The following is a 15,983-nucleotide window of genomic DNA, read 5'->3' as shown; positions in this document are numbered from 1 at the left end:
TTTTTACGCTCGAATGATCGAAACGAAGATGCTACAAGAGAAGACCTAATAGGAAATGAATACAGATAGAAAATTTGAAGTTTAAATAATTGGCTATGCAAATGCGATCCTCATTCGAAGACTATGCTAATGCGCTAAGAGTGACTTTTTCGAAAACAAGCATAAAGGCACGCTGATGATGTGAGAGCAATGAGAATCGCTAGCGACCCATGTATGATGGAAATGCCGAAAAAATGCAAGAAAAGGATAGTCGTTTGCGTTCCTTTCTCAATCTCGCCCGGGCGTGTCATCGCGGTCCTCTATTCTCCTCGTCCGAGGAAGGAAAGAAAGACCGGATAAACTCTTCACTGAGAGGGTCATAAGGGAAATAAGAATCTTCAGTGATTTCACCCGGACCTGAAAGCGGCCACATCAGATCGGGAGTGGGTAGGTTGAAGTAATTCGTCCAGACGTCGCCATCTTGTACGGGGGCGGGACGGTGTAAGAAGGGATTCATGTCTTCGGGGCGAAGCGTGAAATAATCGTTGGAGGAGTGTCCTCCATGGTGGAAGGAGGAGATATTGGAAGGGATGTTATGCTCGGTGGCGAAGCGCTCTTGCGGTCGTGGATGGGAGGGGAGATCGTCAGTCGTGTATTTCATGCCGCTGGCTAGTTTCCGGAAACTGGAATCACAGAGTTGCCAGGCCCGTCGGGAACCAATACTGCGATCTGACATGGCGTGAAACCAGCGTATTGACTTTTTGGCTAGTCTGACGAACCGATCTTCGTCCTCTGGTATATGGACGCTACCGAAAGACAGTTCGAGAAGGATGACTGTGGTGGCCTGCATGAGATAGCGGAGGACGCACCACCATGGGCAGATTTTGAAGAGTTGAGGGACGTCTGGTTCGTCGGGGAGGAGCCCAAGTAAGCGAGAGGCCGAGTCGAGGGTGATGAGAGCCATCATATGGCTAAAGGTTTGTTGGGAATTTTGCTGGCGTGCATCGCGTCGGCAAAGGCAGGGTCGTCCAAGAGTGATCCGCGCGCTATAGTAATGAAATGCGAGGATCAATTTGCAGCGAAGTTGATCGGGAGTGTCGTCGGCCTCATCACTGGTAAAGTCAATCACCGTTGGAAGGCTTGACTGCCAGGCGTCGATGCGAGCGCGTAGTTCATCGAGTCGAGCCTCAATCTCTGACCATGTCAGCGAGACACAATTGGTCGAGTAGACCTTGTTGACAATCTCTTGAGTAATTATTGTCAAATCACAATGATAGAGGTAGCAAAGTCCAAAATTGGATGGCAGTTTTCTGAGCCACGTTTGGTCTCGAGGTCTGGATTTTTGAGCATCTTCCCGGCCACCCGCTTGTCGGATCACGGTGCTCGACATGACGTTGTTAATCAGCTCGTCTCTCAGAGCCGGGCTATTCAGCATTTCGATGGCCGTGGGATCTTCTTGTAATTGTTCTTCTTCGAAGGGAAGGGGTAAGGGGGTTGCGTATCCGCCGTCGAGAGTATAGATAGCTCGGCCGGTCATAATGCCTAGCATGTGTTCGAAGGAGTAGAGACACCACCAAACTCGGTACCGAGCTTCCTTGGAGATGTTGGGGGTAACGGAGCTGTTGTTCTTCAGGTTGATTCCGAGGGTGATGGCAGATCGAACCGCCAGAGCAGAGATTCTCCATGCCCTTTCCATCATTAGAGGTTGTTCGTGGTATAAACAGTAAACGAGGTTAGTATACACACCTGTTGATTTGATCCGATGCAAGCAGGTAGAATGCAATCAAGCTCTCAACTTGAACTTGTTGAAGGTCTGGATGACTGAACAGGACCTCCGAGTTGAGACTGAGCAATCGAGCCCGGGTCATATACACCAAATGATCATCACAAACCCCTCGCCACGGAGCATTGATGAGGTGGGCATGCTTGGCCGCAATTGCAAAGATAATATTCAAAATGGCAAGCCACTTGTCACCCGGCCGAGGAGCATTGGGCCTAGTAAAGCTGTCGAAAAAGGTCTGGTATTGAGCGCGGAAGAGTGGTTTGCTGATGATAGGAAAGAAAGGGTGTACCGTATCTAGATAGTCGTCGAAAAGCCGATCAGCCAGATGTCGAGGGGGCATGTCGTATCGTTCCACTGGTTCGGAGACGGAGATATCGAGATCGTCCAGATGGTAATTTAGTGCATGAAGTGAGAATCCGTCTCGTCCTTCTTCGTTCTTATCCTGATTAGATTCCATAATTCCAGCATACCCTTGAGCCCGTTGCTCGGCTTCTCTTTGAACCCGTTGCATCCAAGAGATTTCCGAGCTTTTACCCATAAATCCCGTAGCTCGAGTATGTTCTGTCCGATTCAGATCCTCCTCTACTCGATCAATAGCCTCTAGCGAGCCAATAGATGAGAGAGGTGACCTTTCATCGGCGTCCATCTCATTCTGGGGCGTCGACAGACGAGATTGAGTATTGTCGAAGTAATGATCTCCTTTTAATCCATGCTTTTGAGAGACAAACATCAAGGGTTAGTAGCCCACAGACGAGAAACCATATAGAGAAGCTAACACACCTTGTCCAGCAAGCTTTTAATCCATTCGGCCGTACGAGGTTCGGTAGTACTGCGTAAGGCAATGACGAAGTTTTCATAGTCTTGAATCTCAGCATTAAGCTTGTCCACATCCCTGTTGTGAAGATTCATCCCCCATTAGTTAATCGATTGCAGTTCTTTTTTTTATAGTTTTTGCCAACCACGAGGATAAGCGGATTGGTTCGAATTCGCCCACTTTTTCATCTTTTCCCTCCAACCCACGGGATAATGACAGTTGACTCTCAGCTCACGACATTGTCGACATACGGGGGTATCGCCGCTGCATTTCGTTTTCCGCTGTCTACACGACTCACAAGCCCGCGGGACCCGTCGATTGTAGCGCGGAGCATGATTATTTGGCGGCTGGCGTGGAATCGCCACTTTAGCATTGGACGCATTCTGCGCACTTTGCGAGGATGCTAGAGCGGGCGTTGAGTTGGAGGTCCTCGAAGCTCCCCACGTCGACGATCTATCCTGAACAGAAGGCCGGTTGGGCGTTGCAGGGGCACTATGCGGCTCTGGCAGCGCCGTCGATACTTCATTTTGCGCGGACGCACCCTCCCCCGGTGATTTGGGTGGTTGTTTTCCTGGTCTTTTGCCGGTCATGGACGCAGTCTGTAACTTAGGCTATAGCAAAAAATTACTCGACTACGAGGGTGGTTGAACATAGTCGCGATTAATTGCCAGTGCGACGCTTTTGCTTCGGTTTGAGATGCCGCCAATGAACGGGCGGGATTTGTAGATGCGCTGACCGGTGGGGATTCGAGCCCTAAATACAAACCACAACCAAATAACTTTTTGGTAGGAGGGGAAAGGGGGTGGAAAGAAATATGGGTAGCTCATACGAGCTTCTTTTCCTCTCTATAAGATCAAATAAATTGACAATCAAATCGTAAAGAAACAAATAGTGTAGAGTGCTCGTCAGGCACGAATCCTTTGTCGAATCTCTTTCTCTTCTCGATTGAGGGGAAAAGAAGGGAGAGACAATGAACGAGTTAACCCGAGCACTCGGCTCGGAGGCATTTACAAGAAGCAAGGGAGGAGGTCAATTCTAGATTTCTGAGCTCTGGTCATTTTGAGGGAAGAGCCCTTATTACTCATTTCCAAGCCTTCTGGAAGGACTTTTGTAAATCGACCACTTCCTTATTATTGACTGGTCCTAGCTCTTGGCTAGGATCCACTTTTCGTGCCGTTCAGGATCCCAATGAAAAGGAATGGCAGGTATGTCATGGTAACCCATGGATCCTGGCAGTTAGTAGTACTGTATCGCCCTACATAGCGTGCACGATAGCTTTATTACCTTCAATTTGGCAGCATTGAACTACCTGATTGACCCTATTTATCCCCTCGACGGAAGCTACGGACATGTCAAAAAAGGGCGAGGCCACACAAAACTCGATGGCACCCGACGGGAGCAGCCGTGGCCTGAGCTTCGTGATTGGTGGGTTGCCAGCCCAAGGCGAACTGGATTATCAGTTTCTGATTGGCGGGTTCTAAGGAGTAGATTATATATCAAATTCTCGTCGATGAGAAAAATTTTCTCTTTGAATGATCATAAGAACCCACATAGTCCACTTCGCGGGTCTGATCAGCAGGGAAAATAATAAGTGTTTGACTCGGTGCTTCAGCCAAGCGGATGGTGAAGACTGGGCGAGATTTCATGAAGATTCTACAGCACTCCGTAGTGGAAAAGGATTCCGGTAAGCCGAGAGAGGGAGACTACTGGGATAACGTCAAGAAGAGGCCCATGATCCACAGGATTGAACAGGCTACTTTCTAGCCAGGAGGTTAGGATCAAATCCGCATTCGACGAAGCCACTGCCACACCAGTCATGGCTATCTTTTTCAGGGCCCAAGATTACCTTTTATTAGTCAGAGTCAGGGCGTCTGGGGCCCCGAAGTTAAGAAATTGCGGGGAAGAGCTTGATGACCTCATGTGCAGATAGTAAGATTTTTAAGAGGAGGCTTTTCAGTTATCACTAATTTTGGCCAGCGAACGTGAATGGAATTTACAACTTTACGTTTATGTACTAACACGATTATCTCGTACCTGCATCTGTTCATCTATCTTACTTTAGCAGAGTCTATCGATCTATCATCTACTACCATATAAATTTACCATGCAGCAACGAAAGATACTCATTAGTTACCATTTATTCCATTGCAAATCCTATTTCTAGTGCTGCAGAAGCCGAGAAAAAGGGCCATAAACAATCCAATACGTGGCCGTTCATCACTTGCAAGGCATACTTGAAACTCGCCGTAGAGTCGACCTTTACGACTAGCATGAGATATGCAGTAAAGCTTTGGCAAGAGCATTCAGTTCCATTGCCATCCTCTAGAGTATCAGTTATTTTAAGAAAGAGTAATTCGATTCTTTCACTATCTACTCCGGGTCCGACGTTGGCTCGAGATACCAAGGGTGGCAAGGGGTGTTTGTGAATTTCATCAACACAATAAAGAAAACCTTTCCAGATGTTTTACGCTACAAGCAAGAATATTTCAATGTGAAAATACTTATAAAGTTACAGTTAAAGTGTAATAATGTGATCCACTTAAAGTCCCGAGAGGCCCAGGCAATCTTCCCTACCCAGGCATTGAGTTGGGGATGAGGCTGACAGCTTTGGCTGTAATCCAGCTTTTTTTTAGCTTCTACAACTAGTTCCTTATGGTGATTTTCATAGCTCAAATCTGGGGTAACACGCTGAAAACAACGTCCTGGGGAGAAGGAAACTCTATATTAATCGAACATTCTAAGAGGGAGAGTCACAAGTATATAATAGGCACACTCAAGACGCTAAACCAGTTTCGGTAGACTAGATATATAGCCAAGTAGTATTGTCGGGGCCTAGAGCTAGTAATCACCAGATGTTCACTATTCCTGACTAGGAATTCCATATCCGACCGGTATATTCCGTTAAGAGTGTACTCCGAGTCCTTTTCGAGCATTAGTAGTGTCAGGAAGATAGCGGTGGAGTATGTTTCGGCAGAACCAAGTCGATCAAGCACTTCAACTTAACGATACTTGAATTGTATATTCTCGTAGAATTTTACGAACGGGACTTTCCTCTATGAAAATAGGTAGTTACACGATATATGTAAATTGTAAGAGCAAACAAGTCGCACGCCCACTGGCGAGTGACCAGGTCCACGTGAGGCTGGCCCGTGACTCACCGCCTCGTGTGATGGTATCTTTACGGTAACGTCAGCGGGGGTTGCCTTTTGTCATCGTCCCCCCTCTTCACTTCCTTCACTCATCGATCATCGATCTTCCTCACCAGAATCCCGAACCTCATCTAGCAACAGCTACTTTCCACACCCTCTTCTACTCCTGAACCCATCCTCTTTTTCCAACCACCCTCCCGTTCCTCTCCTCATCTCGCTCCACACCCAAGACCCGCTTTACTTATCAGCTTATCAAGCTACCACCATGCGTTCCAAGTTCAAGGACGAGCACCCCTTCGAGAAGCGCAAGGCTGAGGCCGAGCGTATTCGCCAGAAGTACGCCGACCGGATCCCAGTAAGTGTCAACCCTTTCTGATGATGATTTCGAGTTGCTCGCGAGACTGGTGTCGTCGAGCTTGCCTAGAGCCTCATCCACCGCCTTATCGTCCCCCTCACCGCTCCTTCCGGTAGCTAACGGGTTCCGTGTATCACAGGTCATCTGCGAAAAGGTCGAGAAGTCGGATATTGCTACCATCGACAAGAAGAAGTACCTCGTTCCAGCCGATCTCACCGTCGGTCAGTTCGTCTACGTGATCCGCAAGCGCATCAAGCTCTCCCCGGAGAAGGCTATCTTCATCTTCGTCGATGAGGTCCTGCCACCCACCGCTGCACTCATGAGCAGCATCTACGAAGAGCACAAGGACGAGGATGGTTTCTTGTATATCACGTATGTTTCTTTCCACTATTTCCATCAGCTGTTGCCTTGAGCTGTAGAGATTCCCACCAGCAAGCGCGAACACCCTGCTAACGACTTGACATTTTTAGATACTCCGGCGAGAATACCTTTGGCGACCTTTAAAGGCCCGACGTGTCTCTTTTGCTCACCTTACAACTTGGCTCCGATTCTCTCCTGTCTTGACTACGTGATGGGTCACAACTCCCGAAGAGTCCAAGTGGTATTGGCGACCGAGGATAATTCTTGCGGGACGTCCTTTTCTTGCGTTTTTAGGTCATATGGCGTTCGTTCGGTGTTACGCACATCTTCTGCTTCATCTTTGCTAGGCTGGGTTTGCCTGCTGGCTTTTCTACATGAAAGTAAATGGAAATCGAGGGCTAGTCTTTCAAGCTCGCAATTTACGTCTGTTTTTGAGTAGATCCTGGTCCGTATGAGGCTCGACTGGGGTCTGTAGTCTTCGTAGCCAACACCTTGATATAAGCTTAGTTTGCATTCGTGAACAAGCGCAATGCACTAATTCTCATAGACTCTAGAGCGCCAGTCTCGGCCCGAATAAACTAAATGGCCCCCACTATAACCCACGCAATCGGGGGATTAACGGAGTATACTCCATAAACAAGGCCATTCGACCCCTCCGAGGCATGCTGACAGAATTTTGTCTTCATAGTCCTTCGAATCTCTTTCTGCATTAAATTGAACCTACGGACGTCCGTCGTTAAAAAAGACTACCACTCCAAAAACCATGAACCTCTCCACCCTCACCAAGAAGACCATCACAGTCTCCCGCGGCTTCACGTACACATATTATTTTTCCCCCGCCCGCAATTCCAAGCCATCAATCATCCTCTTCCACGGCTGGCCCGACTCAGCCCAGCTCTGGTCCGGCCTTATCAACGACTACCTTCTGCCGCAGGGCTATGGCATAGTAGCCCCCGATTGCCTCGGCTACGGGGAGACTTCCAAGCCCACGGACCCGAAATCCTACTCATGGAAGGAGCTCGCAGCAGATGCCATCGAAATCCTCGATGCCGAGCAATTATCCTCCGTGATCGCCACCGGTCACGACTGGGGTAGTAGTGTATCCCAGCGCCTGTACAATTTCCATCCGTCTCGCGTGTCAGGCGTGATTACAATCAATGTAGCATACATGCCACCGATCGGACACTTCAGCCTAGACGCCATGAACGAAATGACCCGCCGACAATACGGCTACGGGATCCTGGAATACTGGTACTTTTTCACCACTGAGGAAGGTGTCCAGTGTATGAACCAGAATCTCGAGTCCGTGTATTGCATGGCATACGGCGATCCGAGTACCTGGCTCGACACGATGACTGCGCCGGGCGGGGCTCGCAAGTTCGTTAGTGAGGGGCGCACTCAGCCGACGCTACCATTTGCAACGGCCGAGCACAAGAAGGATTTTATGGATCGATTTGGTAAGGAGGGGGGATTTGAGGCTCCGAGTTGTTGGTATCGGGCGTATGCGTTTGACGTGCAGGGCGAGGCGGATAGGCAGGTGTCTGATGAGAATAAGGTTATTAGAGTGCCTGTGTTGTATTGGGGTGGAGAAGGGGATATTGTGGGGAGGCCTGATCGATTAAAGCCTCCTATTGATGCTGGTCTGTTGCCGGATGTTAAGAGTATTACTCGGGAGGGGGGGCATTGGGCTTTGCTTGAACGGCCGGATGTATTTGGTGAGGATATTTTGAATTGGCTGGAGGAGAGATTTGCCTGAGTAGGTGGTTGGTTATTATTGGGATAAGCTTGTTTATGCTGGGGGGTCATTGATAAGGCATTCGAATATATGAAGAATATGATCTGGTTCCACGATAGGAGTCAGAAAAATATGAATAACTTCCACAGATTAGTAATGAAAGCGCTTTCTATGAAACTGTCTCATGATAATGTATTAGATGGAATCGAGTCAACGGAATCCAGAAGACTCTCCCTCCGAAACCATCGTCTCCTGCGGTCTAGGCGACGACGTCTCTCCAGAATCAACCCCAGTGTCACGCTTCGGGAGATCATAGCTCGGATCAGCCATTCGCTTCTTCCGACCAACAAATAACCACCGAAGACCACGTGCATTAGCCTTGACAAGATCCCACGGGTTCATGGCATCAACTAGTGCTTTGAGGCCCATTTTCCCGCCATGATAGTACTGCGAACTATCCTCGACCGCAGGGCCCTGTGAAATCACGTATGGGCTCCAGGGGAAACCCCAGAAGTGAAGAAGGGCAAAGAGACACATTTCGATGGAAATGAGCACATATGGAAGAGCATTGTTCCAGTCTTGAAGAACGACTTTGGCGGATGATTTGATCAGGCCGGACGAGGTCAAGAAGTCAATGATGGTCTATGAATGATATTAGTTGCTGAAGGAGAGGAGGCAAGGTTAGTTGTTAGTGATACTCACCGATTGCCAGAAGGAAAGGAAGATGACCAGCTTGATGCAAAGGATCTTGATAAAAGGCCGATGCTGAGCGATGTCGCTCTTCGTTTGAAGATAGAATTGAATCAAGCAGTACATTGCAATAGTGACTGCGATAGATTCAATGATGAGGACCTATCAAATTGTAATTAGGGTCTGTGTGTTGCCAACAAATCTGGATCGGGAGCAATCTTACCCAGATGTGGGCAAATGCGATGTTATCAGAGTCTTCGCAGTAAAGATTCTTAGATTCTGCAGCGACGGCAAGAATTGTCAAAATAAATCGTAGGAAGCAGTATTGGAAAACAGATATCCAAATAACCTTGCAAAGTAATTAGCTCGTATCCTCTGTACTCAATACTCGAGCATTCGAGTTCCCCAAACCAAAGGTGGCACATACATTAAACCAAGTGAGTCCACTTCGTGGCTTTCTCCAAATCCCCTTTTGACCACCTGTACATTTCTGCATCCATGGAATAGGCCACACCCAATTGATAGGCTCGATATGCCGGAAGAACTCCTTCTGATCATGGAGTTCGGGAGCAATATAGGAGCAGAGCAGAGTGAAGAAAGACGCAATGGCAAATGGCTCATAGCAATAGCCGATAAGCTCAAAGTACACGGACCACTTGTAAAAGTAGATGCACAAGAACGATGTGAGCGTATAAACGGGTATCATAAACAGAATGCGAATGATGCTGCGCGAATCGTTAGACCAACCGGGCACTCGACCGAACCCTCACTACAGTACTCACTATCTCTGCTCAGATGGTCTGCTGTAGTGTCTAGCATGACCGAAAATAATAATTCCCGCCAAGAAGGAAGATATAACAAGACAAACGGCCGAAATAATCACACACAGAGTGTGGAAAGTGATGCCGCCATCCCACAGGTCAACCTCCTGGACTGAAGGGGGGTTAGCAACATCGCGGGAGGAGGATTTTCTACTGTTCTCACTTACTTGTTTCATGCTCCAGCGTGGAATTGCATGATGGCCAAGTCATGGTGTTGTTGAAGAAACACTTCACTGGCACTGAGATGCTTGTTTCGAGATCGACGGAAACAAACGTCTCGCTCGGTCCCCCCCTGAAATTTCAGATTTAAACACTTAGCACAGCCCCCGGAACCAGTGACGTATGGATAGATCGGATCTTGTGAAAAAATTATGTCTTCTCCTTTTTCGTTATAGGGGCCACATGGTGATCCCAATCAAGATCATGGAAAGGCTTGTTTAGTGCGTTGGTGTGGGTCGCCGCGTAAGCCCCGTGGTGGGCCCAATTCATGGACTGATCTACTAAGATGTGTACATAACTTACTGTAGTGAACATTATTATAGGTATTAGCTATTAAACTAAAGAAAGAAGCTCAAGCTAAGTATACTGTTTTGTTTTTCTAGCGTGTTTTAATATTGGTCCAATGTTACTGCTTATTACAGCCACTAGTCCACGAGCTAAGTAGGATCGAATTATGTTGATCTGTACAACAAGTTCAAGCACATTATTGATGATTATCAATGTTGTAGATAATTTCTTAGAGAAAACTAATAGGATCGAGGAACCAATTAAAAAGAATTCGGACTAAGTAGAGAGTATAGTACTATTTATAATTCCAGTAGAGTGTAATCAGAAGTACAAAACATGCCCTACAGCACACTACATTTAATGAGTCTCGCTTCTTTGATGATACAAGGCTTAGGTATGCTTTCTAGATGAATCTGAGACGACGAATGTCAAGAATGTTAACTGGCAGTATAAGAATCCTAACAATTCTGGAGGTTGTGCTCAACCATGCATGAGATGATGGGACTACGATATATGCCTTACCCCACATGCGATATTTTGACTAGGCCTAGGTTATGTGCGAGCAAAGGTACAAGTTCCTTACTAGACTTTTATATTCGCTGTTGTAAGTCTAATTTAAGGACTCAAGTTTAAGCACGGAAACCCGTTTTTCGGACAGCTGAGTACTATTTATTAACATTACGTCGAAAAGTCTTGAATACGCGCCGTATGAGCCCATATATCACTAAATGTGAGAAAGACGATGGGCCACCGTGCTAAGGTGCCACGTCACGCTACTTTTTTTTGGGCGAAGCAAATTTCTGACCCTGGCGCTACGGACGCACAGACTAGAAGCACTTTCTTTTTCACCTGTAAATATAAATTCTAGCATTAGTTATTTAGGGATTTGGATTTATCTTCTACTTACACCTTTCAATGTTGTCAAAATGACTGGAGTTGGCAGTCATGCTTGTCCTAGCTTCCTAATACGGCAATGGAACCAAGCTAGGCTGACTGCAGGTCAAGTTGATCTGTGACTAATGGTACCAGTCAATGGTTGGCAAGGCCAAGAATTAATTCTGGAAGAGCTGCGAAACAACCCGGCCAAAAACACTGCAATTCTGATGCTCGACCCAGATGTCCGTATTTCTGACTTATTCGTAAGTCCAGCAATTGACTATTCAAGCGGTCCGTTCTGGGTGTATATCTACCTAGTCGAAAAGATTGTTTCTCTCGAAGAATCCGCTATTGTATGTACGGGACCTAAATAGGCCTCTTGAGAAAACCAATGAGCTATGGCAGGGCAAGGAGACCATGCTTGACGGGCCACGAAAAACGCCACAGGCAAAATTTCAATATTTGCATGATGTTGCTCTACATGCGATTCACGTCGCTGAAACGCTTAATGTCAGCACCCAGACACTAGAGCACATCCTGGCATATCATCACGACTACCTCGAGCTGAAAGATGCAAAATCGTCGGGAACAGACCGGATCCCTCACTCCTGGGAGGATATTCACTCCCAATTGTCATTCCTTCGGAGTTATCTCAATAGCATGAGACACCGCTCAACATCGCTGGAAAAGAGATTGCAAAACGAGATACAGCAAAAATACAACTTTGTAGCGCAAGAAAGTGCACGTCTCGCGAGACTGGATAGTGCTACCATGAAAAGAATTATCCAGGTGACCCTCATTTTTCTGCCTCCGACATTTATCTGCGCACTTTTCAGCATGTCTTTCTTCAATTACGGTGCTGATTCAGGGTGGCCAGTTTCGAACCATTTCTGGATCTATTGGGCTTCCGCTATACCTACAACTCTGGTTACAGTCCTCGTATGGCAGATTTTTAGCACAACAGTCCCATCCAATCGGGTGAAGACAGAGCATGACCTTTCCCTCTCTGGTAATAGGTTCTAGAATACCTGGAATGATTGTTCGCGCTAGAGACTTAACATTGGGCCCCAGAAAACGTGGACTTTGTCATTGATTGCCTATATCAGGGTCACCCTGCATGCAGGGCCTCAACTGGCCACGCCCCCTTCGGCTCCGGCGTACGGTCCTTTAATTAGTTACTCTTAGTCTCCTGTTGAGCAAGAAGACTAGTCGTATATAAGTTCAGTGCTTAAGGGGATGTTGAAAGACCCTCAAGAACAGTCTTGTCACAATTCGACTTGCTGCTTTTCATTCTTATCTGGTCAACTGGCCTTCTACCCTGCAAGTAAGATTATTCTTAACAGTCACCCTATACTGGTAATATAGATTCAGGATCCGGTTACTGGCACGACAAAAAGTTCAGCTAGGTGCGCTTCAAGTCCCTCTCTTTTGAAAGATCTTTTAAAGGTCCTCTAGGGGTCCTCCTTTATAGGGCTAGAGTTATCTTTCGGGCTGTGCTTTAAACACCATAATCAATGTTGGCCATATAAAAATACACGGAAGGACCAGAATGGAAAGCAGAGGAGATAGGCGTCATCGTGTTCCAGAAACCTAGGCAGGCCATGTGATAGACATTTCCCAATGAACAAAAACAGTCTGTATCACCCAAAAAAACGTAAAAGAAGAAGAGAAGAATTATCAAGTATAAACAAACAAAACAAGAGTCGCTAAAATATGATTATACTGCCAACAGTCCTCAAGTCAGATCGACTATTTGCTGTTCCCAGGTAGAACACTCTTGGCACCAGGGATATTCCCTATTGCGTTCTGAACAGACTCGGCACCTCGAGCCAGACCTGATCCTGCACTGCTGGCACCTTCTTTGCCTTTATCGAATAGACCGGCAACAGGTCCCATGTACGAACCAGATTCATCCTTACCATTTCTCTCGGCCCTGTTGACACCCTCCTTGGAGGCAAATTGTCCAACTGGTTTCAACAGTCCCTTGTCGCCAATCTGATTTCCGACAAGGTTTGCTGTATCGTCTTGAATTTTGTCAACTTGGTCTATGCCCGTGACCTTTGTCTTGGCGAGAGTATCTATGGAAATAGTCTTAGCTTTTGCTTGAGTGTTACCAACTGTACTCAATAATTTACCTTTCGTCGCATAAGAAGCTTTGTTATCACCCCTTCCAAACCACTTCAGGTATTGATCTTCGATCCAGGGCATCCATTTCTCGTATTGGTCATTGTAGGCACCCTTGGCCCACTCGGAATAAGTTTGTTTCTTGTTTTGAGGATATCCATTTTCCGGGGTGGGGGTCATGTTGTTGGAAGAACTCATGATGAGACTTTCAGAGATAAATAGTAGCAAAATTCCCTTATGAACCTGACTGATTTGGTAGACCTGATGCGTACGTTGACACTTAATATAATGATCTACTGTGGCTTATGACGTCGGTGGCTCGGTGACGATATATCCAACAAGGTGATTTAAATAGACAACCATGACATGGTAATTCTTATCTGAGCGCAGATATTAATATGGAATATTCAACCAGACTGGGTTATTGGTGGGTACTTTGCTGGCAGTGTTGCTGTTTAGGGCGATGACCCTCCTGTAGATGGCATATTTCTGCCTCAGGCATGTCACCCGCATGGATGAGCATACAAAATAAGAACCCTGGAGGGGATAAGGAGCAAGGTGACGCGAATTAAGTTTCTATGGTAGATGGAGGTCGAGGGTTCGTTCATGGAGGTGGAAACCTTTTTTCATATCGATTTTTCCTAGATAGTGATACATGACTAGAGTATATGATAGAATCCATTTAGCCATAACTTGACTATGTAATCACAAAACCGTGAACATGAAGAGGCAAGAAATTAACTAAATTCCATTTTCAAAGCTCCTCCCATACCCCTGGATCTGGGGGTAATTTCCTTGTGTTCTTTACCCTGGAAATACTCTTAGACAATCTATAAAACACTGACAAAATTAACTAGACAGTATCTTTGTGAAATCTCAAACTTTGTCTGCTGTATAAAGTGTATGGGCCCATCAGAGTTTAGTTCGACCCGAAGAGCTCCTCCGACTCCGGCTCCCAATTGGGACTAGCGCCCCACCCGACTCGCTCCGATAAAATTTACAGGCACATGTTTCCTCGTTCCTGGGGGAATCTCTTGTTCGGTCTCTGGTCTCTTTAACTCTCAACCCTTCACCAAAAAAAAAAGCACAAAATGTCTCCTGCTATCGCCCAAGTCGGTGCTGGCGCCGTCCCTAAGAAGGAGTCCGCGACTGCTCGTCTCCTCGGTTCCGGTAAGAAACAAAACATGCCTCCTAAAAAAAAGGACCGTTGACACACGCGAGAACCAATTGCTAACGATGTGACTTGCTAGGTTGTGCTGGTATCGCCGAGTTGATGGTCTTCCACCCCGTACGGCTCAATTGATCCTCGAACATTGTCTTGTCGCAACACTGACCTGGGTTTCTCCCCCTTTGTAGGTCGATACCACGGCGAAGCGGTTGATGAGCAACCAGACCCGGGTAAGCATGCATCGGAATGCGAATACGAGCGCGTGGAAAGTTTCTAATCATCATCGAATTAGATCGCCTCCGCTGCTGAGTTCAACAAGGTCGTCTTCAAGGAGTACGCCGATGCCACCGTGGGCCGCAAGTTCACCTCCCTGTTCCCCGGTCTCGGATACGCCGCTGGTTATAAGGTTAGTGATTATATGTTGTACTTGATGGAAAAGCGTACAGTCCGCTGACTGCGTTTCAAATAGGTCCTCCAGCGTATCTACAAGTACGGTGGTCAGCCCTTCGCCCGCGACTACCTGGCCCAGCACCACAGTGCTACCTTCGATAATGCCTTCGGAAAGGGAACTGGCAAGGCCATCATGCACGCGACTGCTGGCAGGTGAGACAACACTTGGGACGGACTATACGAATATACGAGTTTGAAGCTGACGATATGCGCTAGTTTGATCGGCATTGGAGAGATCGTCCTCCTCCCTCTGGACGTCCTGAAGATTAAGCGTCAGACTAACCCCGAGGCCTTCCGCGGCCGTGGTCTGTTCAAGATCATCTCCGATGAGGGTATGGGTCTGTACCGTGGTGCCGGTTGGACTGCCGCCCGTAACGCCCCCGGTTCTTTCGCTGTAAGTCAACGTTCCCTGTTCTTACGTCCTAACGCTCAAACACATACTAATGGCTCACCTTCCTACTTTAGCTCTTCGGTGGCTCTGCTTTCGCCAAGGAATACATCTACAACCTCACGGACTACAACACCGCCACCTGGTCCCAGAACTTCGTCGCCTCCGTGTGCGGTGCTAGCGCCTCGCTGATCGTCTCCGCTCCCCTGGACGTGATCAAGACCCGTATCCAGAACCGCAACTTCGAGAACCCCGAGTCCGGCTTCCGGATTGTTTCCAACATGATGAAGAACGAGGGCTTCCCTGCCTTCTTCAAGGGCCTGACCCCCAAGCTCCTGATGACCGGTCCCAAGCTGGTCTTCAGCTTCTGGCTCGCCCAGACCCTGATCCCTGCCTTTGGCCAGGTTGTATAGATGGGAAACAAATAAAAATGGCCAAGATAACTTGATGAGTTCTTTATAGCCGCGGCGTTCTTCGACACTCTCCTCTTTCACCTCTCCTCTTTCACCCCTTACTTTTTTCTACCCCTTTTTTTTCTTTTCCCAGCGTCTTTGTCTTTGGCGTGGGCCTCTTGTGTCGTGGCCTGCCTTTCACTGGACCGCTTGTGTATTTTTTTTTCCCTCATAGATATGGTTTATTTGCGACGGGGTCTAGTTTACAGTCAAGAAGAAATAAAAACTCCTCCATCTCTGCTGGGCAATTAATCTCTATCGGACAAATATGATAGTCCAATGTATTTACGATCTACTGTGTTCGAGGCATCTTGTTGACATGATGGAGCTCA

General features: G+C 47.3%; 8 protein-coding genes across 8 annotated transcripts; 4 read left to right on the top strand and 4 right to left on the bottom strand.

Annotated features, from left to right (window-relative positions):
* Nucleotides 1-286: 286 nt before the first annotated feature.
* Nucleotides 287-2,671, bottom strand: N7496_010345 (fungal specific transcription factor domain-containing protein; the record flags this gene model as incomplete). Its single annotated transcript, XM_056703258.1, has 3 exons — nucleotides 287-1,667; nucleotides 1,726-2,474; nucleotides 2,543-2,671. The coding sequence occupies 3 exons, from the start codon at nucleotides 2,669-2,671 to the stop codon at nucleotides 287-289; spliced, it is 2,259 nt and encodes a 752-aa protein (XP_056552258.1).
* A 33-nt stretch (nucleotides 2,672-2,704) lies between these two features.
* N7496_010344 (Zn(II)2Cys6 transcription factor domain-containing protein) lies at nucleotides 2,705-3,228 on the bottom strand (the record flags this gene model as incomplete). Its single annotated transcript, XM_056703257.1, is given in 2 exon segments — nucleotides 2,705-3,187; nucleotides 3,205-3,228. 2 exon segments carry the CDS (start codon nucleotides 3,226-3,228, stop codon nucleotides 2,705-2,707), a joined length of 507 nt encoding a protein of 168 aa, XP_056552257.1.
* Nucleotides 3,229-5,990: 2,762 nt separating this feature from the next.
* Nucleotides 5,991-6,584, top strand: N7496_010343 (autophagy-related protein 8; the record flags this gene model as incomplete). The annotated part of the gene is made up of 3 exons (XM_056703256.1): nucleotides 5,991-6,080; nucleotides 6,220-6,452; nucleotides 6,551-6,584. The coding sequence occupies 3 exons, from the start codon at nucleotides 5,991-5,993 to the stop codon at nucleotides 6,582-6,584; spliced, it is 357 nt and encodes a 118-aa protein (XP_056552256.1).
* A 619-nt stretch (nucleotides 6,585-7,203) lies between these two features.
* Nucleotides 7,204-8,196, top strand: N7496_010342 (alpha/beta fold hydrolase; the record flags this gene model as incomplete). The annotated part of the gene is made up of 1 exon (XM_056703255.1): nucleotides 7,204-8,196. One exon carries the CDS (start codon nucleotides 7,204-7,206, stop codon nucleotides 8,194-8,196), a length of 993 nt encoding a protein of 330 aa, XP_056552255.1.
* A 189-nt stretch (nucleotides 8,197-8,385) lies between these two features.
* N7496_010341 (OSTA/TMEM184 family protein) lies at nucleotides 8,386-9,862 on the bottom strand (the record flags this gene model as incomplete). Its single annotated transcript, XM_056703254.1, has 5 exons — nucleotides 8,386-8,817; nucleotides 8,878-9,027; nucleotides 9,089-9,214; nucleotides 9,293-9,590; nucleotides 9,648-9,862. 5 exons carry the CDS (start codon nucleotides 9,860-9,862, stop codon nucleotides 8,386-8,388), a joined length of 1,221 nt encoding a protein of 406 aa, XP_056552254.1.
* A 1,350-nt stretch (nucleotides 9,863-11,212) lies between these two features.
* Nucleotides 11,213-12,077, top strand: N7496_010340 (uncharacterized protein; the record flags this gene model as incomplete). The annotated part of the gene is made up of 2 exons (XM_056703253.1): nucleotides 11,213-11,422; nucleotides 11,475-12,077. Coding segments are annotated over 2 exons (813 nt in total), but the record flags the coding sequence as incomplete, so codon positions are not given.
* Nucleotides 12,078-12,818: 741 nt separating this feature from the next.
* N7496_010339 (uncharacterized protein) lies at nucleotides 12,819-13,391 on the bottom strand (the record flags this gene model as incomplete). The annotated part of the gene is made up of 1 exon (XM_056703252.1): nucleotides 12,819-13,391. The coding sequence occupies one exon, from the start codon at nucleotides 13,389-13,391 to the stop codon at nucleotides 12,819-12,821; it is 573 nt and encodes a 190-aa protein (XP_056552252.1).
* An 893-nt stretch (nucleotides 13,392-14,284) lies between these two features.
* Nucleotides 14,285-15,612, top strand: N7496_010338 (putative mitochondrial GTP/GDP transporter Ggc1; the record flags this gene model as incomplete). The annotated part of the gene is made up of 7 exons (XM_056703251.1): nucleotides 14,285-14,363; nucleotides 14,444-14,481; nucleotides 14,550-14,591; nucleotides 14,654-14,767; nucleotides 14,831-14,964; nucleotides 15,028-15,205; nucleotides 15,277-15,612. 7 exons carry the CDS (start codon nucleotides 14,285-14,287, stop codon nucleotides 15,610-15,612), a joined length of 921 nt encoding a protein of 306 aa, XP_056552251.1.
* Between the last annotated feature and the right edge of the window lie 371 nt (nucleotides 15,613-15,983).

Source organism: Penicillium cataractarum, assembly GCF_028827025.1.
Source record: "Penicillium cataractarum strain IBT 29864 chromosome Unknown utg000008l, whole genome shotgun sequence".
Lineage (NCBI taxonomy): Eukaryota > Fungi > Ascomycota > Eurotiomycetes > Eurotiales > Aspergillaceae > Penicillium > Penicillium cataractarum.
The sequence above is the reverse complement of the archived record's forward strand: the minus strand, read 5'-3'. Positions and strand labels throughout refer to the sequence as shown.